This window comes from Aedes albopictus, chromosome 3 (assembly GCF_035046485.1).
Source record: "Aedes albopictus strain Foshan chromosome 3, AalbF5, whole genome shotgun sequence".
Classification (NCBI taxonomy): Eukaryota; Metazoa; Arthropoda; class Insecta; order Diptera; family Culicidae; genus Aedes; species Aedes albopictus.
In genome coordinates, this window is record NC_085138.1 from 412,695,611 (window position 1) to 412,716,334 (window position 20,724).

General features: G+C 40.6%; 3 protein-coding genes across 6 annotated transcripts in view; all 3 read left to right on the forward strand.

Annotated features, from left to right (window-relative positions):
• LOC109621323 (atypical protein kinase C) overlaps positions 1–20,724 on the forward strand; it is a 340,341-nt gene that overhangs the window by 131,113 nt on the left and 188,504 nt on the right. The window lies entirely within an intron of this gene.
• LOC109431559 (lipase 1) lies at positions 971–3,525 on the forward strand. The gene is made up of 2 exons (XM_019707789.3): positions 971–2,470; positions 2,533–3,525. Exons 1-2 carry the CDS (start codon positions 2,444–2,446, stop codon positions 3,454–3,456), a joined length of 951 nt encoding a protein of 316 aa, XP_019563334.2. The 5' UTR covers positions 971–2,443; the 3' UTR covers positions 3,457–3,525.
• Positions 14,634–16,537, forward strand: LOC115267921 (lipase 1). The gene is made up of 2 exons (XM_029875639.2): positions 14,634–15,445; positions 15,508–16,537. Exons 1-2 carry the CDS (start codon positions 15,320–15,322, stop codon positions 16,450–16,452), a joined length of 1,071 nt encoding a protein of 356 aa, XP_029731499.1. The 5' UTR covers positions 14,634–15,319; the 3' UTR covers positions 16,453–16,537.

Here is a 20,724-nt window from a genome sequence, read left to right on the forward strand (position 1 = left end):
AAAATAAAGTAAACCCAAATGTAATCCACACCCACTCCACAATGAACCCACTTCTTAACCAAATTCAATTAAAATTCAATACAACCCCAATTGAAATCTAATCCAATTTAAATTTATAATCAATTTAAATTGAAAACGCATCGAATCGACAATGAATCTACATCTAATCCTGATCCAATCCAAACCCGATTGAATTTTGTAATAATTATCAAATGCACATTCCATCCACATCCAATCCACATTTGATCTACATCCAATCCATTTCTTATCAATCCACAATCAAATTTAATCCAAACCGAATACATCTCTCTCTCTCTTCTTGGACGTAACGTCCTCATTGGGACAAAGCCTGCTTCTCAGCTACCCGTCACCCTCAGCATGGTCATGCTAAATACCCGTGCGTTTACCGCCTCGGCTATATGAGCCCGAATACATCTAATCCACATTTAACTCAAAATTAACCAACATTAGTCCATATTCAAGTTCTTTCAACCCCAATCTTAAATTAATTTGAATCCAATCGCAATTTTATCCAAATGTAATCTACATCCATGACAAATATGTTCCACATCTAATCTACCACAAATCTGAATCTAATTCAAGTCCTAATAAACTTCAATCCACTTTGATCCAAATTAAAATTCATACTTAAAGCCAATTCATATCTAATCTAATTTTACATCCTATACAATCAACATTCAATCTAAATCAGATCCACATATAATCCACAAGCAAATCTAAGGCAAACCACATCTAACCCCACCCAACTCCAATTCAAATTCAATCTAAATCCTATGGAAGTCTATTTGGATTACAACCAATCCAAATATGATCCACATTAAATGTACATGCAATCTGAATTCAATCCAATTTCAATTCAGGTTCCGAACTCGATCCAAATGCAGTCCAAATGATATCTACATCCGATCCACATCACAGCTAATACTACACTGAAAGGCGGCTTGCAGTAATGCCAAGCATAACAATGTTTTTAAATTTACCATGGCAAAACATGATCATCGACCCACCCACGCTTCTTGTGTGCGTTTTGTTTCTTCTCACATCAACCGGTTCGATAGCCGAGTGGTAGCGTGCGAGCCTGGTGATGTCAAGGTTCTTGGTTCGAAACCGGTTGCCAAAAGAAACTTTTTTTAATTGAAAATTGAGTCCATGGTAAAATTGAAAACATAATTCTGTTGAATTGAAACGAAAATCAGTCTGCACAAATTTAGTGGCGTTGTGTATATAAATTGACCCTCAGAATAGTAATTTTCACCGCAAGCCGCCGTTCAGTGTAATGCAAGTCAAAATCCACCTTACCTTGTTTTTGTGAACCTTCTATGTTATTGTAGCATCAGACTGAACTCAGCTGACTGCCGCTGACATTGGCGAATTCAAATTTCAGTGCTCGACCTTCTTGTGCGAATTCTAATCTTTTTGATCGCATTCGAGGGTTTCTTTTTCAGAAACTTGTTTGCCACTGTCCATCTTCGATACGTGTAGATATCGTTGACCTCTGTGGGTCACCGCATGTCTTCCATAAGTCGTTTGTGTTTAGTTTGAATCAACTCTCTTGCCTCGTGGTGCTCTACATTCCCAGCATACATCGATGCTGTTCCAAAATTAATCGAGTCGTAAAACTATGTTTGGATTACACTCAGCGAAAAAAACTAGCGAAATTCATCAAAATACCTTATGAAAATTTGCTATAACTAATTCTTATGGATGGCATAAGAATACCTTATGAAAATTGATCGTGCTTGCTATGACAAATTTCATAAGATATACTTATGAAAAGAACAATAAAATCTTAAGATGAAGTAGACTGGATTCGATCCATGAACGTCGGGATCACTGAGCCCGTGTTTTATCCACACGGCTACCGACGCTTGAGAATACCAAGTTGCTAAACATGTATAAAAGCCAAGCTGTGAGACGATTTTATGTCATAGAGTGACCTTATGAAATTCATCCGAATCATTATGAATTATTTAAAGGCCGTTTCATAAGTTGGGCCTTATGGAAATCTTAAGGTTATTTGGCTGAGTGTATAATTACCAAACAGAGTGAATCGTTCCGTGAAGTCCAAACCGCGCTGACCCAAGCAGGTACAGGCTAGTCAGACACAGTGCAGTCAGCCTATGCCAGTCGGCTCTAGGTAGGTAGTGTGAAAGGAAAACCTGTTTCCAAATGACAATCTACATCGGTTTTCTTCCGGGGGCGTCTTCGTTGTCATCGGTTGACGTCGTCATCGTCGCGACCAGCTTCACCTAATATGTTATCGAAATTCTTGTTTATAGTTCCAGCAAATTCCAATATGCGTCGGCCCATCAGTAGCGTATTATGCTCCGCTCGAGAAAGTTTCGCAGTTCGGTTTTGCTGATAGTGGATTTCTTCGATTACGTCGATTTTCGGTGGACGTGAGTCATAGTTGGGTGCAGAAATGAAGCTGGATAGCCGTAGTCGTACCGTGAGTAATTTCCCAAGAATTCCAAGGTTTGGTTCTAATTCATGTCGTTAATTACCCCAAAGGAGCGCTACGTCGAACGCCACGGCATAACATCCGAATTTTACAACGTAACAACCGAAGATGGATATCAGCTGAAGATGTTCCGACTCCTGCCGAAAGGGGAACGCCGAGGTGTAGTTCTGTTGCAGCACGGCCTTCGAGAATCTTCGGCCAGCTGGCTACTGCTCAACCAGAACCTTCCGCTGCAGCTACTCGAACGTGGCATAGAAGTCTGGCTTGGAAACTCACGGGCATCTACGGAAGGTTCCTCTCACAAAAGCTTAGATAGATCTTCGGCCGAATTCTGGTCTTTCAGTTTCCACGAAATAGGCTACTATGACCTGGCTGCCATGGTAGATTTCACCATGGCCGCATCAGGCTCTGAACGGATACAGGTCGTCGCCTTCTCGGAAGGTGCCGCAGCCACCCTGATTCTTCTCAGCAAACGACCAGCCTACAACGAGAAGATCTCCCAACTCAACCTCCTAGCTCCAGCAGTTCTCCTGTCTAACAGCTCCTACACCGTCCTCGCAGCTCTCTACGTTACCTTCAAGCCCATCCTGCCGTGGAGTTTGCAACGATTCGTCACCGGCAAGGACGAATTCTTCGGAAACTCCCAGAAGGAGTTGGAGCATCTTCAGCACCTGATGCTGAGCGGACGTTTCGTGGAGTATGATTATGGTTCGAAGCGGAATCGAGCGGTGTACGGAACGTCCAAGGTTCCCGAATATCCGTTGGAGAAGGTGACCTGTCCGGTGGTTCTGCACTACGGCGGATCGGATAGAGTAGTACACCCGAGAGATGTTCTACGACTGAGCCGGAAGCTGGCCAATTGTGCCAATGTGGAAGTGATGCGACACAAGCGAATGAGGCATTTGGATTTCATGACACGGAAGGACGCTGCGTTGGACGTGTATCCGGCTGTGGTAGATCGTGTAGTTAGGTGATTTAGTCATTTAGGTTCAACGTAAATAAATGCTTCTAGAGGGTTGAAGTGTGTTTTAATTTCCGGTTATCCGAACGAAATCGAATCGAAAACGAATCGAAATCGAATCAAAATCGAATCGAAATCGAATCGAAATCGAATCGAAATCGAATCGAAATCGAATCGAAATCGAATCGAAATCGAATCGAAATCGAATCGAAATCGAATCGAAATCGAATCGAAATCGAATCGAAATCGAATCAAAATCGAATCGAAATCGAATCGAAATCGAATCGGAATCGAATCGAAATCGAATCGAAATCGAATCGAAATCGAATCGAAATCGAATCGAAATCGAATCGAAATCGAATCGAAATCGAATCGAAATCGAATCGAAATCGAATCGAAATCGAATCGAATCGAAATCGAATCGAAATCGAATCGAAATCGAATCGAAATCGAAATCGAAATCGAATCGAAATCGAATCGAAATCGAATCGTATTCGAATCGAAATCGAATCGAAATCGAATCGAATCGAAATCGAATCGAAATCGAATCGAAATCGAATCGAAATCGAATCGAAATCGAATCGAAATCGAATCGAAATCGAATCGAAATCGAATCGAAATCGAATCGAAATCGAATCGAAATCGAATCGAAATCGAATCGAAATCGAATCGAAATCGAATCGAAATCGAATCGAAATCGAATCGAAATCGAATCGAAATCGAATCGAAATCGAATCGAAATCGAATCGAAATCGAATCGAAATCGAATCGAAATCGAATCGAAATCGAATCGAAATCGAATCGAAATCGAATCGAAATCGAAACGAAATCGAATCGAAATCGAATCGAAATCGAATCGAAATCGAATCGAAATCGAATCGAAATCGAATCGAAATCGAATCGAAATCGAACCAAAATCGAATCGAGATCGAAATCGAATCGAAATCGAATCGAAATCGAATCGAAATCGAATCGAAATCGAATCGAAATCGAAACGAAATCGAATCGAAATCGAATCGAAATCGAATCGAAATCGAATCGAAACGAAATCAAATCGAAATCGAATCCAAATCAAATCGAAATCAAAGGCAATTGACTCGACTCCTTGTTTTCCAGAACTATTATTTAGACTTCGTTCAAAAACATTAATACAAATTGAGATCTGTATTCGACGGCCGAAGTACGTGCTTGCTTTTGTTCTGCCAACTTCCACTCGAAAAGTTATGAATAATGATGACACCCAGCTGTTTCTCTCATTCCCCAAAAATTGCTGCTTTCTTATTCCGAACGATGATGCGGATGCGACATCGCGCCAAGCGATGATGGCCAGAGGTCAAACGCTAGCGCTGCTCGGGCGGGGGCGACATTGCGACGAGATAAATTTCGCTCATTATCTTCAGCTAGGTAGGAGGTCGACATCATCGTGTCCCAACAACTTTCGGTCGGTTCGCTGCGCTGGTGCTGGCCGATTTCACGGTTATAAGTCACGTTTTTCACAGAGGCCCCGTCCCGTCCCGGTGGGGACGTGCACATCGCGCGATTAATGGTTTATCAAAAAGTTGTGAATGGATCACGACTCACAGGCTTGCTGTCCGGCAGCAGTGTGGTGTTAAATATTGTTCCTTTGGGGAAGTGGGGTTCGGAGCGGAGAGTGACGCGATGAAGTGAGTTTTCGTGCCGGTCAGGTGGGTGATTTGTTAGTTGAACTGGCGAAAGTTTATAAATTAGACGAAGTTTCGACAAAAGTTGACTTGAAAGCTTAGGTCCTGTTAGTAGGAACGTGCTTCTTCGAGTGACAAAGCTAAGCATAATTTCGTAACTTTTAGATAGGGTATTGTACCATTTGGGCAGGTGTACCTATTTTGGGCACTTTTAGTTATAGCGGCAAGTGCCCAAAATAGGTCAATTTCAAACCGATTGATTTGAAATTTTGTATAGAGTTAGGCACGTACAGTATCTAACTCTGTACAAAAAATCAAATCAATCTGTTTGTAATTGACTTAGTTATAGCGGCAAGTGCCCAAAATAGGTACACCTGCCCAAATGGTACAAGACCCTATTAGAATTTATAATGAAGAGATAATTATCTTTCATCTGCTCAAAAATATTATGTATTTCAGTCGCGTTTCACCCTACACATTTTTTGATACAGTCGGAAACAGAATTAGTTGGGTCCTACTGATATAATACTGGTGAATTTAAGAGAATAATTATGGTTATAGAGTATCGGTTATTTAGCTAATTTCAATTTTATCTTTCTCTTTAATCTACTTACAGGTAAGCTATTCAGAGAACCCCATCAAAGAGGAAACCCAACGACAACATTTCTTCAGAACTATATGAAGCTAAGTGATTAATCTGGCCGGACGTGATTTAAACTTTGGTTCAAATCAATCAGGTTGCACTGATTAAAACTTTTCCTGACTGGACCAAAAAATCATCCAATCTGTTGTTCCTTTAGGTAACATTGATGAATTTTCAGTGTTTCTATAATCATTTTCTGGAATATCTCTGGGTATTTTTTTTAATTTCTTTGGAAAACCTTTTGGCATTTTTTAAGAAGTTTCTTCTGAAGCTTAAGCAAAACATCCTCAGAAAATCCCCGTAGGAGTTTCTCAAGAGATTCACCATTACTTCCTTATGGATTTTCGTTAGAAGTTTTACCAGGAATCTTTCGATAAGTTTCTTTGGTGATTCCTCTAGGAATTGCTTAACGGATTTCTTCGGGCGTTTCTTCTGGTATACTTGTTGTTTTTTTATTTTTTATTTTGAGTTCTTACACTTTTAGGTTCTTTCTGGTATTTTCTCCAAATTCCTTCGGCGATTCCTTCAGTTTTCTGCGGACTGAAAAAAGGAACAACCAACAGCCATCATCAACCAGTCTACCATGATAGGGTAGAAAGTGAAAGAAGCGCAACGGCTACCAGTTCGATAGGTATATGTAGTAGAATTAGAATAGAAAGTACAGGGGATGGCCAAAATGTTTGGGATAGGCAACTTTTTTTTCTCTCACAAAAAAGTTCAACATGCTATAACTTTTCATAGAGCGCATTAAAAAATCTCAAATTTTGGCTGTTTATCAACCTATTATATGTGCATCATTGGTACAAATTTGGCCTCGATTGATTAATATTTCGCAAAGTTAGAACCGTTCGGGTAAAACACCTTTTTCTAGACAACGCATTTTTGAGATGTCATATCTCGGAAACCAGTAAACCGAATTGAATGAAATTTTGAACGTGCACTAACAATATGTAAATGCTTCACAAACTATTAAAACATAGAGACTTTTTAAACGTGGAAAAAAGTTATCATGGTTTGAAACTTTTTTACTTTTTTCGAAAAAATGTAATTTTTTTACATCAATGTCAATAAATTTTAGTGTTGATATCCAAAGATTTTCCACTTCTGTTCTCAAATTATCTCTAATCAGATATACAGTCAGGTTTTTTTTACGCGGGGAATAGTACCGCGTAAAAAAAACTCAGTTCAAATTTCGAAAAACCGCGTAAAAAAAGTCTCACCATTTCTCGACGAATCATGCAAAAATTAAGACGATGAAATTTTTTTTTGTATGGAGTTTTCGTTTACGCGGCCGCGTAAATCAAAACCGCGTCAAAAAAACCTGACTGTATTAGAGCCTATATAGATTGAAGGAAGAACACATTTAATAATTTTTGTGTGGTATTGTAAATTTTACTTATTTTCCTCTATATGAGTAAAAATTTCAACCCGATATAACCTTATTCGCCGTGGGAAAATATTACATTTTATAACGTCGTATTAAGCATCAATATATTGTTGATAAACGTTAAAAAATTCATTCAATTCGGTTAACTGGTTTCCGAGATACAGGGGATGGCCAAAATGTTTGGGATAGGCACCTTTTTTTTCTCCCACAAAAAAGTTCAACATGCTATTACTTTTTATAGAGTGCATCAAAAAATCTCAAATTTTGACTGATTATCAACCTGTTATATGTGCATCATTGGTATAAATTTGGACTCGATTGAATAATTTTTCGCGAAGTTATAACCGTTCGGGTAAAACACTATTTTTAAGACAACTCATTTTTGAGCTGTCATATCTCGGAAACCAATGAACCGAATTAAATGAAATTTTGAACGTACACTAACAATATACAAATTCTTCACAAACTATTGAATCATAGATACTTTTTGAACGTTGTAAAAAGTTATCATGGTTTGACACTTTTTGGATTTTTCTCGAAAAAATGTAATTTTTTTAAGTCAATGTCAATAAATTTTAGTGTTGATGTGCAAAGATTTTCTACTTCTGTTCTCAAGTTATCTTTAATCAAATATATTAGAGCCTATTTAGATTAAAGGAATAACACATTTAGTAATTTTTGTGTGGTATTGTAAATTTGACTTGTTTTCCTCTATATGGGTAAAAATTTCAACCCGGTATAACTTAATTCGCCGTGGGAAAATATTACATTTTATAACGTTGTATCAAGTATCAATACATAGTTGATAAACGTTAAAAAAATCATTCAATTCGGTTCACTGGTTTCCGAGATATGACAGCTCAAAAATGAGTTGTCCAAAAAATAGTGTTTTACCCGAACGATTATAACTTCGCGAAAAATTATTCAATCGAGCCCAAATTTGTACCAATGATGCACATATAACAGTTTGATAAACAGTCAAAATTTGAGATTTTTTGATGCACTCTATGAAAAGTTACAGCATGTTGATTTTTTTTGTGGGAGAAAAAAAGTTGCCTATCCCAAACATTTTGGCCACCCCCTGTATGACAGCTCAAAAATGAGTTGTCTAAAAAATAGTGTTTTACGCGAACGGTTCTAACTTCGCGAAAAATTAATCAATCGAGCCCAAATTTGTACCAGTGATGCACACATCACACATGACTTCCCTTACCCTGATGGCTAGACGAAGTGCGTTAAACATAAAAAGAAGCATCTGATAGCTAACATTATTGAAAATTGAAAATTCTTATATTACCATATATTTTTTTTTCAAATGCTGCAAAGAAACATGTTAAACAAGTTGTTTAAAATGGAATAAAGACTACAATTGATTATATCGCTTGAGTGCTGTAGCTTTTTCTTGGATTCTATGTAATTACAGTTAACAAATAAGGTATTTGGAATGATTTGATAACACTAGTTTACAGCATTTTTGAACTCGGCGAGCTGATGATCGTTTTTGGTGTAGAATCATGCCCTGAGTTCGAAAACGTGAAGGAATAAATTACAGTAGAGCGGAAATTTTTTCGACTTTCCATACAAGGTTGATGATTTGAAATCGAATTTTGTTCTATTTTTAAGCAAAGTCGCTCACTTCACACATCTTATTCTCCGTAATCAATGCTTCGATTGAGCTGAATTTTTTACTGTAACTCGCCTACATATGATATGTCAAATAAACGCTGAGAAAGAATTTTTAAATTGTTTTTTTTTCTTATTGAAAAAAATACATTTCTTCATATATTTTTGGTAATTTTGCTAAAATTTAAAGAGATCGTCCCCAAAACTCGCCAATATCTCGAATTTCATCAACCTGACGCAAAACCTGCATTTAGATGATCGAATGGTATTATATTCAGCTTTTAATTTATGGAAAAAGATTTAAAATTGGTTGAACAAAACGCACAATATTTGAATTTTCTTAAATTCCATATTTTTAAGTTGTAAAACTGGATATTGAGCTTTAACTCAAAAACTGTTCTACTTTAAATTTTTTGAAGCACGGTTTCAAAATCAGCGCTAAACTATGCTTCAAAAATTTTGGTCGTTAACAGAAGTTCACGACTTTCGTTTTATTTTGTAAACTAGTGTAATTCGACTTCTCACCACATGGCACTGTCCATAAACTAGGGATACTTATTGTTGGCCACCCCCTCATAGACTTTTAATTTTTAATTTTCAACGCCTAGGTATATGAATCGTTGGCTTTGGCTAAATCATTCCCGCCCCCTCAGAGTCATGGTGCCACTTTCTCCTAGAAGAAAATTAAAATGCGTTACTCAGGCTTACTTCCTGCTATAAAGTATCGTTGAAAAAGAAATGGACTCGACGTGTGCGCCGAAGCAGTTTTCTCCGGCGGTGGCGTGTATAGTAATTTGAGGCAGCCGACGCCGGCGCCACGCCGTACGTCCTATTCGGCGGCGGCGGCGGCGGCGGCGTAATCGGCGTGACAAAATTTTTACTTGTTTTTTTTTGTGAAGTGCAATTAAAAAACGTCGTCAATACAGAATAATTTGTTTTTTGTACCTAAATTACTATTTTCATCTATTTTGTGTGAAAGGTTTAAACGGTCTCCAGAAAATTCTGAATAGATTCTTCTACGAGTTCCTTCGGGGGGCTTCCTAGAAGATCCTCAGATATTCCTCCACAAGTGAGATCGTAAACTTCTCTAGAGATTGTTAGAAACCTTCCTTCAGGAGTTCTTTCAGATTTTTTTTCCGGTGCCCTTAAAAAAATCCCTTCAGAGTTGCTTTCAGGAGTTCCTTCAGAAATCACATGAGGATGTATATCTTAACGTTTCTTCAGCAATATCTCAAGAAATCCTTTTTGGAATTATTGCACAGCATTCTCCAGTTTTCTACGCTTTGCTTCAGAAGTTCCTTAAAAAAATCACATTTTTAGATTTTTTTTTGGCGATTGTTTGGTTTGTTCCAAATTCTTCTAGTACCTTTGTCTGTAATTTCTTTACAGATTTCTGAAGATTTTTTTCAAGGATTCCTTCAGAAACTTCTTCATGATTTAATTCGAACACTCCGCAAAGATATCCTTCAGAAATACCTTCAAGGATTTTCTCAGAAATTTCTCATAAAATTCTACCAAAAATTCTTCCAAAGCCATCTCACCAATTTTTTCTACCCCTCTGTTGGGGAAATAAAGCCACTGCGTCCAATTAACTGAACTTTTGTGGCGAATCTCAGGAATTCCTCCAGGTATTCCTCAGGGACTTCTCAAGGAGCTCCCCCAACGTTTGTTTCTGAAATAGTTTCAATAAAATTAAATCTAATCAGGATTTTTTTTAACATTTCCTTCAGGTAACCATCGAAAAGTAACTCCAACATGGTTTACGTTATTTCATAAAATACTTTTGTAAACATCTGTGGAGGAATATCTCAAAGAATTCCCGGTGGAGTCTCTGAAGGAATCTCAGGAAATATTTTTTGAAAGAGATTACCTACTGACAACCATGAAAAACCTTTAAACTACTGAAGGTGTGGAAGAATTTCTGGAAAAAAACCCCTTGAAGTAATTTCTGAATAAATTGTCTTTCTAATTCCTGAAAAAATCTCTGGAAATATAATTGAACGAATCCCTGCAGAATTATGTGAAAGTATCTCAGGAAATTTTCTGAAATAGTTCTAGAAAGAGTTCTTAAACAAATTGCTGAAAACTCTCCCTTAGAAACCCTTGATTGAATTCCTATAAGGATTTATTAATCAATATTTAGAAAACTTCCAAAAGAAATCTCCAAAATCCATGGCGGATATTCTGAAAGAATTCCAGGATGAATTCATGAACATATTATTAAAGGAATCCCTGAAAGATTGTCTGTGGGGTAAATTAAATGTAAAGGTTCCTCGAAATTTCCAAAGAAATGACCAAGAATATTATCGGCAGTTTTGTTCTCTTCGTCATGAGGAGTTTTTGTCGGCCAAAATGCTTCAGCTTGATTGAGAAAATTTTGAGAAAAAAATTGAGATCAATAGGTTCTAAAAAAAACTCTACGATGAAGAGAAAAAAACAGCCGAAAATAGATATCTATGTCAAAGAATTCCGGGATTACTATGAAAATATAATTCCTGGAGTTATTTCTGGAAGGAAAACGTCCATAAATTACACCACGCTTGTAACAGTCTGTATAACAACGAAAACTTTATTTAGAAATTCACGATTAACAACTATCTATCATCCAACATCATAATCATTTAACACTGATTGCTCTGCAAGTGTGCAGTCCCATCTGGATCGTTCAGGTCGCTATCGGTCTCCGTCGATTCCATCTCATCGTAAGAGAGAGTAAATACCTTCCTTGATGTAAACCGAGGATCAGGGTTGAAGCCAAACGTTGTCGTTTCATGATTTGAGGAGGGAGGGGTTCCGAAAAGTCTGATAATTTCAGAGGAGGTCCTATACAAAAAATGTGCCTTAGCGTGGGAGGGGGTTAATATGGATTTTTCTTGAGCGGCCTATTTAACATACAACACTACCAAAAAAAATCGCTCGCCGTATACAGCGCGAGCGCGATGCAGTGTTGATACTAAAACAGGTGCGCGTCCTGAAATGTTAATGAAATTTCTGATAAATCAATGGAAACATTTCAGAAGGTTCTCCATAGAAGTTCTTTGCAAAAATATAGAGGAACTTAAGGCATCTCTAAAAGTATTTCTAAAGGAACATTCGGATATTTCTTGAACAATCCTTGGAGAAACTTCTGAAAGAATCCTGGAAAATTTTCTAGAAGAATTCTTGGTGAAATTTCTGGAGGGTCGTGTATAGGAATTTCTGAAGATTTGATGGAATATATATATGTATGCCTCCAAGAATGTCATTCGTAAATTGCCATGAAAATCTTACAAGAGATACACAGAATATGTAGGAGAATGTGTATGTGGACCTAATGAGAAAATCGCCAAGAATTTTGTTGATAACCCGTTATGGTTTTCAGATGAGTCTCGTTTAGTACTTATAAAAATTAGTGAGGATCTTCACAGTATTTCTGTAAGAAATCATTAAACGAAATCACAAGATTCACAAGAAGAACTTCAGAAAAATACCCCTAATTTGCATAAGGAGAAAAATGAAGCTGTTTAAAAACTACCACTGCTATTGGTATCATATTGAAACAGGTTGTCGAGAAAAAAAAAATCTTTGTCGTTTTCTCATCGGCGTGGGAAATTTTGTTCGGCGGCGTGGAAAAATATGAACAGCGGCGCGCCGGGTCAATTTAACTGGCGGCGGCGGCGTGAAAAAAAAAAACGTCGGCGACGGCGGCGCGGCGCGGCGGCGCACACGTCTACAGATTTTGCTTGTCCCAGTATTGAAGTAGCAATTTAACGGGAAATTCATTGACCATTTTCCTATGAAGATGCCACGGAAATCACACTACTTCCAAATTATACGGATGTTACCCCAGATCACCGAAATTCGTTCTAATGTTCTGAAAACTGATCAAGTTTATAAAAATTAAACATTTATTTACTCTCGCTGTTCGATTAACTGTCAAGATGGAGCAAGATCATCTTAAGATGACGAGATGGATCATTGCTGTGCCATCTTTGATTAGGGATATAATCTTTCCTCCACACAAAGATGATCTTTTGATCAGATGATAAATGCAATGCCTGCATGAATCACATCACTTACCAAAGTGAATCCAAATCATGTGGCTCTCCCCCTCCTCACTAACAAAAACTCCTTCCCGTGACAGTCGTGGAGAAGATGAGGTGATCTCGGTCTCTACCCAGGTAACCAATAAGCATTTGAATAAACCGTATATCTGTTTTATATCTGCATTCGGCCTGCTTACTGTCGTAGAATAGCAGTTCGACTGCTAAGCTGCCCTATATTACCAATTCGAATGCTATTTAAAACCTGGCAGCAGTTCCGTAGCATTTCAAATGCACGGTATATTTTGGTCAACAGGCATCATAACTGCTACTTTATTGCCATGAAACTGCTATGAGAAATAAGTGATGATAAAATCACAACACATTTCCACTTTTAAATTACGCGCCACGGCTGTATAAGCCATCATCATTCGCATGTTCAGTCAATCATAGGTAACAACAATGAAAATCAATGGGAAAACATGCTTTGGCAAATTAGTTCCATGGTTGGTTTCCTATGATTGATTTTATTATCAGCACCTGCCGAGCTCATAACATAACGAAGCAACTGTCAGTGTAATATTTACTGTTGCCTTAAATAGATCAAAAATCCAATGCGCTTTATCTGATCATCTATAGCTTACCCTGTAGCGCGGTTCAGCACCATCGTCAACCCGTGGATCGAGGGATCGAATCCCAATTTGATGAAAAGCAGCAAAAAAACAGCAACAGCAGTTCAGGACGTGCCCCAAGCCTGGAAAGTTCCACAGGAGAGGGAAAAAATGAAAAGAGAGGGAAGTTGTAAAATGACAACCTGGGAATAGGAAAGATATGCATTTAATAAGCCGTATATTGGGCCAATACCTGCATTTAATTAACACTAATGGCGCATACACGGCAGATTAGCATTTAATGACCTGCTGTAAAGGCGCATATAGGGCCAATTAATGCAATTTTAACTGCTTATTGGTTACCTGGGTGGTAGCAACGTACGTCACACTACCATTCCTTCCCTTCCTCGATGACCGTAAGGACGTGGCCTGCGCCGTTATTGACTAATAAAGTTTTGAATTTTCGAACCGTGCACATTGAGAGCAGGGATTGGCGGCATGCACCGTGCGGTGCTAAAAAAGCGTGTGTTTCACACAATCGCAAGTGCTCGTCTCCCGTTTTGCCGAGAGACAAGAGACGTATGAGTGAGAGCTTTCGTAATTGTGCGAGAGACAATCGCAGCACTAGCTCTACGGCGCAGGGAGTAATGCGCGGTGCTTGGGACTGTGCTTGTCTCCAAACAGAAAAAATCAATTAATAAATTAATTGAAGAGTTTGTGTTTTCGGCAAAGTTGTTAAGCTTGTCAAGGGCTGACAAGTGATGGGTCATTTGATTCGAAATTTTTCCAATCATGCGTAGTATCAAGCCAAGTGCAAAGCACGGAGACAAGCACCGAGAGAGTGCATACGACAGAGCGTGAGAGACAGGAGAGCTCCAGCGCGCGGCAAAGTAAGCGAGCAACACACAACCGATTGCGCGTACTCGTCTCCTTCTAGTTTGTTGTGCTGTCTCGTAGCAGAGTGTGCGGCACGCAAAGAGTTTTGAGTCGCACCCTATCCCTGCATTGAGAGCGGTAGCTACTCCCAAGCTCCGTTTGTTGATTCCTTGTGCAATTTCGATTGTTCTGGTCAATTATGGGGTAGCAACTACGAATTGTGCGGTCATCTATGCTCATGCTCATGCTCATATTGGTTTAAAAGGTTAGATAGTGGCTCTAAAGGAGCAGAAATATGTTTGTTTTCAAAAGTTACGCAAGATTTGATCGTTACGGAATTTATGAGTGAGATACACTTTTTTTTTTCTTTCTCATGACAATCTGACAAAATCGGTTCAAAAATCAAACGCAATCGGGGACTGACAAAATCGGTTCACCACTGTATAGGTATCAAACAGGCGTTTTGCAAGTGAGTGTGCTATTTCGCTTGAATTAATGTTCTCTACTTTTCATTCTTTGCTTCTTTCAATTATCAATTCTTCTGTTTCTCAAATGAACTAATTCTCATGCAGCTTTATTCGCATTCGTTTCATATCCATTCTCGCTCGGGAACCCCCCTTCTCTCATTACAAAATCGTTCTCCCAGTCCGAAACGATTAGAACCAGTGACAACGAAATTCGTTTCGCCACACACATCACGTTTCGCTTCCGGGCCGGGTCGGGCCAGGATCGTTTGCAATCGATCCCGCCGCCGAAGAAGCGCGCGCACCATTATTTCTGTTCTGGACGCCATGACGCTGCACAAAACCTGTTGTGTGTGTTCATTATAGGGCATTAGATTTATGTTTGGAGCAAATTATCCGGGTATCAGCGATTCCTCCCCCCGTCTCTCGGTCGGTCGTCCGTTTATCGGAATGACGCAAAAACGTTCTGTGCGGGGGCTCGCGCGGAAAAGGATTTGCACAAACAAACCAGTTCCCTGCAACATCAGTGGCTGGGCTGGCGAGGCCTTGCGAGGCTCGTTGCGAGATCCACCGCGATCAGTTGCGCATAATGACTCGATCAGGAGGGACCCTAAGCCGAACGGTGCTGCTGCCACTGCTAGTGCTGGCGACGATCGCGATCGTCGCCGGTAGAGCAGTGAGGAAGACCGAGGACAACTCCGATCGGAGTCGAACCGTAAGTACTCTAGTTGGAAGTGGTTTAAAAATTGGTTTTAATTGATCATTTTCGTCTCAAAGGAAGACTACATCACTCAGTACGAGATCAACACGGAACGCTACCGGGTCACCACGGAGGATGGCTACCAATTGATTGTCTACCGGTTGCTTCCGCAGGTTCCAGCTAAAGGAGCAGTCCTGATTCAACACGGAATTCGACAATCGTCCTCCGATTGGTTGACCCTGGATAAAAACCTTCCGATGCAACTTTTGGAAGCAGGCATGGAAGTCTGGCTCGGAAACTCTCGGGCATCATCCGAGTCTGCCGGGCACCTGACCTACTCCAACGATTCGTCCCAATACTGGGACTTCAGTTTCCATGAAATCGGATTCTACGATCTTCCAGCCATGATAGATGCCGCCCTCCAGATGTCCCAACGAAAGCAGCTTCACCTAATCGCCTACTCGGAAGGAGCTTCAGCAACCCTTGTTCTGCTCTCGGAACGTCCCGAGTACAACGCCAAGATCATGTCGCTGAACCTGATGGCCCCGGCTGCCTTCATGACCAACAGTCAGTTCAAGCTAGTCGCCTTGCTGTTCAACAAAATCCGTTTCATCTTCCCGATGACCGCCCAGCAGCTCCTGCTCAAGAGCAACCAGCTATCAAAGAACTCCCAGAAACAGCTCGAACACTACCAGCAGCTGATCCTGTCCGGCCGCTTTCGCCGGTTCGATCACGGACCTCGGGGCAACATGCAGAAGTACGGAAGCAGAGAACCTCCGAACTATCATCTGCAGATGATCACCCAGTCACCGACTCTGCACTACGGCGGACGGGACAGTACGGTGCACCCACGGGACGTCGAACACCTCAGCACCCATTTTCCCAAAGAATCCAACGTCCAGCTGATCGAGTACGATCTGCTGGATCACGGCGACTTCACGTCCCGGCCGGAAGCGGCCAGCAACGTGTATCCCATGATCGTAGAGGACATCGTCGGCAAGTCCAATCAGCGAAGACGGTGACAGTCGTGAAAAAAGGGGGGCGCGAATCAGTGAGAGAGTGAGTGAGTGAGAGTGCAAATAAATTATTGATTAGCTGCTAACTGGAGATGCCGTGAGGAAGTTAGTTTATTTTGGGTTAAACCGGTTTCGAGAGAAGTCCCCTCCGATGTGCATGACTTGCAGAGACGCGGAAAAAGTGGAATTTAATCGATGGGCCTTTGATGCTAATTTTCACGCTGCGCGGTGCGCTGTGCTCCATCTGCGAAGCAGGAACAAACTTATAGTGCTCCATTAGTTCAACCCAGCGTGAGGAAACTCTCCATGCAAATGTGATTCGTTGCTGGTGACTGGTTTTAGCAATCCGATACTGCATAAGGAGATCTCTTTATGCTAAAGTTGTATCAGTAGATTTGTTTGAGTAGAAATGTGGAGAATTTGAATTTGTGAATAGAAAGATCGTTAGGAGAAGGTATTTAAAATGTGTCGCATTTTTTTAATGTGTTTGTGATACACAAGGAGTGTATCGGAAATTAAATGAATTTTTTAAGGATACTCTATTTCGAAGCAACGTCGGTTACCCCATGTCGGTCAAAATATAGCCATGTTTAGAATGGCTTGAAGCAATATTCGGGAAATGTTTAGTTTTATCGAAACTATGATTGAAACCATACATTTCAAAAATGTACAAAATGCAATTTTAGAAAAAAAATCCAGCTTTTCAAAAAAATGAGGCTAATGAAATTTTCACGGTAGAAAATTTGGAAAATATTAAGTCCTGTTAGCACAACATATCATAGCATATCACTTTATACGGCATTGCACGCCGCAGTTGCTTAAGGTGAATATAGGTGTCAGGCCATTCGGCCGAAGGTCATTAGGCCGAATGGTCATTAGGCCGAATGGTCATTAGGCCGAATGGTCATTAGGCCGAATGGTCATTAGGCCGAATGGTCATCAGGCCGAATGGTCATTGGGTCTTCTTCTTGCCGTTACGTCCACACTGAGACAAAGCCTGCTTCTCAGCAGCCACAGTTATTAACTGAGAGCTTCCTCTGCAAATGACCATTTTGCATGTGTGTATCGTGTGACAGGCACGAAGATACTTTATTGATGCTGAATCTACTGATATTTTACCCATGAATTTTTCCTTCTTTTAAATATAGGCTGTTTTTTTCTAGTATCATTGCTAAAATAGTTTTTGGCGCTGAAACTGCTGATATTCAATTCATAAATTTTTCCTTCTTTAAAACATAGGCTACTCTTTCTATTTTCATTGTTAAACTAGTTTTTGGCAAAAACTGCTGGAAAAGGTAAAAACAACGGCTAACTTTCTATTCGTCCTGATGACCATTCGGCTTAATGACCTTCGGCCTAATGACCTTCGGCCTAATGACCCAGCATCAAAGTTGATCGATTGGTCACCCCCAGCGGCTAACCAATCGATCACCTTTTCAGTTCAAATTGACATTCGGTTCTTTAGATTTGTGCTTTTCAAAATTCGAGTTGTGGCTTCGTCATATATTCACCTTAAGTAAATTCTTCTAAGTCTTCAACGTTTCGTTACCGTTTTTTTTTCCTTCTAAACCATAGGGGGATAATCTGCTCAACAGACACAGAACAGAACAGAAGGTTAGGGTAGTGTAGGTCTGACAGGCCGTCTTCTACAACAAAAGTAAAATCCATGACTACTCTCTCCTCGTACCCACTAAACCATTCCTATGGTCGCCAAACCCTACGTCTCTCCGGAACCACCAAGAAGGTATTGCTTCAGAGAGGGGCTAGTGCACATCGCACCCACAAGGTTAGCTGCGTAGCCTGCAGCAACGAACATCGATGACTCGCTTTGGAGAGTCCATCACGGTAGCATGCTGGCGCTTAGCCAGTTTCCCGAGTGGTCCTCGCCACTCCCTTTGTCCTCGGAAGGCGGGCAGGGTCAACCCCGCCCGCGCCCTACTGCTGAGCGGACATCAAGAACTGATGCCCACGTGCAACCCGATCTGACCTGCCCGTAAGGAAGGGTATCACTACCCTTCAGGCCCTATCAGATGCACCCGTAGGTTGCAGACAGCAGGATCTCACCTACCCCGACCCTTGCCGGGGACCCCTTTCCAACCGCGGGCTCGGATCCAACCCAGTAGACCGACGCCACGACAGCACCACTACCGGGACTTCCTCTCCGCGGCCACTTAATCGTTGTAAGGGTCGATCTCGACCGCAGGGCACCGGTATGACCTACGAAGCCGACTCCGAACCCCTGGACCACCTCTTGTACTGCATCTGGACTAGCCATTCTCCGAGTCCACGTTTCGTTTCCGTGTTGTTTACGATTCGGACTTCTGCTGAACTTCGCCAGCTTTTTTGGATTTTGAGTTCAAAAGGCAGGATTCGCGTGCGTGGGAGGTGTGTCAGTTTATGACTTGCTGGTGGCATCCAATCATGAGCTCCTTCTGGGATTGAGTCAGGAATGACTTCCGTGCTTGTGAGATTCCTCCAGAAGTTCCTGGATTCCTCTTGAAATTCCGTCCGAAATATCCCTAGGAAATCGTTCCGAGATTCCTCCAGGAATTCCTCAGCAATTTTTGCTAGGATTCCTTCAGACATTCTTCCCAAGGTTTTTCCAGAAATTTATTCCAGATTTGCTCTAGGAATTCCTTCTGGATTCCTTAGAAAGACGCATCTGAGATTCTGCTTGGGATTCAGAAGTTCCATCTGGGATATTTCCAGGATTTCTTCTGGGATTCCAAGAGATTTCGGGCATCTTCAAGGAGCTGCTTCCTAGTTCTTCCCAACAGTTTCTTTTGGAATTCCTTCAGTAGTTTTTCTTCGATTTCCAGAAGGAATTCCTGGAAAATGGAACCCCGAAAAGGAAGAAACCTAGAAGCATACGCGCCAACTAGTGTCGTAGTTGGGGGAGGGCGGGGGGCATCTCAAAATCAATGAAATACTGTCAAAATCGATGCAGTTTATCCAAATTAGGCATATTCACGTGGAAACTTGCGCATTTGATCGAAAAAAGTTGCATTTTGATCAATTTTGAAGAGCTTTGCCCCTCCCAACTATGTCACAAGTTGGCGCGTATGCCCAGAAGGAATTCCGTTTGTAATTTCACAATGAATGCAACAAATAAAAACGTCTCTGAGAATTCTGTAATAAACTCCTGGGGGATTTTCATCTCAGGAACATCTGAACGAAATCCAGAATGGATTTCCGAGGAATTGAGGAATCCATAAAAGAGTACCTATAGGAATCCTGGATGGAGTTCCTAGTCTAGTCCAGTCTAGTCTAGTCTACACATACACAGCCATTCATTGAAAGAATCCTGGAAAATGATAGGATCGACTACTCCTATCATTTTTCTTGTCATTATTAATGGTTGCAGTGCATCAGAGATGCATTACAAGCATTAAAGCGGCCAGGCCTACTGTGCAGCGCTTTTATTTTTTTTTAATTGATGATATTGAAATGGAGTATAAAAACCCCGTATTATAAGAAACATAAAAGTAAAATAAGCATTAAGCAACCTCTAAGGAAAAGTTTAAAAATCTCAGAAATCAACCCAAAGGCTGTTGCGTGGTCGTTTAGCAGCATCATGCCACATCTGTGTGCAGCCAGCGAGGCGTTTCCATCACGCGTTGACCAAAAATGCATTATCAATTACACTTACAAGTGTGTAACTTAAAACAAATCAGAAAGGTCTCACCGGTTTTTTCTGATGATCGTCTAAAAGATGCTGCAACGGCGTCAATCCTGATCCCTAACATTCTATCGGCAACATCATGATGAGCCAGAATTTTCCGAATCCACTTGATCTTCCATCAGGATGCTCCACAATAAATCCTCATTCAATCCTACAGTCAATCTACTCTTTCTCATTGAGCCGTATCTTCTTCAGATGTAACTCCCGACAAACCTGGCATTCGGATCTTCCTTCTCCTGCTTTTTCGGCTTATGTGGACTATCGGTGGATATTGAAATGGTCCTAGTCGACGGAACCAGACTGTTTGCTAGCCTTGAGTAGATGAACTGCACCATCCAAAACTATGTTCAAGCTTCCTCTTTCAACTGGCAGCTGCGCAGACGTAATAACTCCAATGATAACTTCAGCAGCGGGAACTTCCGGTGATTTGGTTGTCCAATTTTCCTATTATGTTTTGATTTGAAACTGGGAAAAATTGACGCACCGAGAAAACTTTATAGGAATCCTGGATTGAGTTCCTGAACAAAAACGAAAGCATTCACTGAAAGAATCCCGGAAGATCTTTCCGGAGGAATCTCAGAAGTGATTTTCAAAAG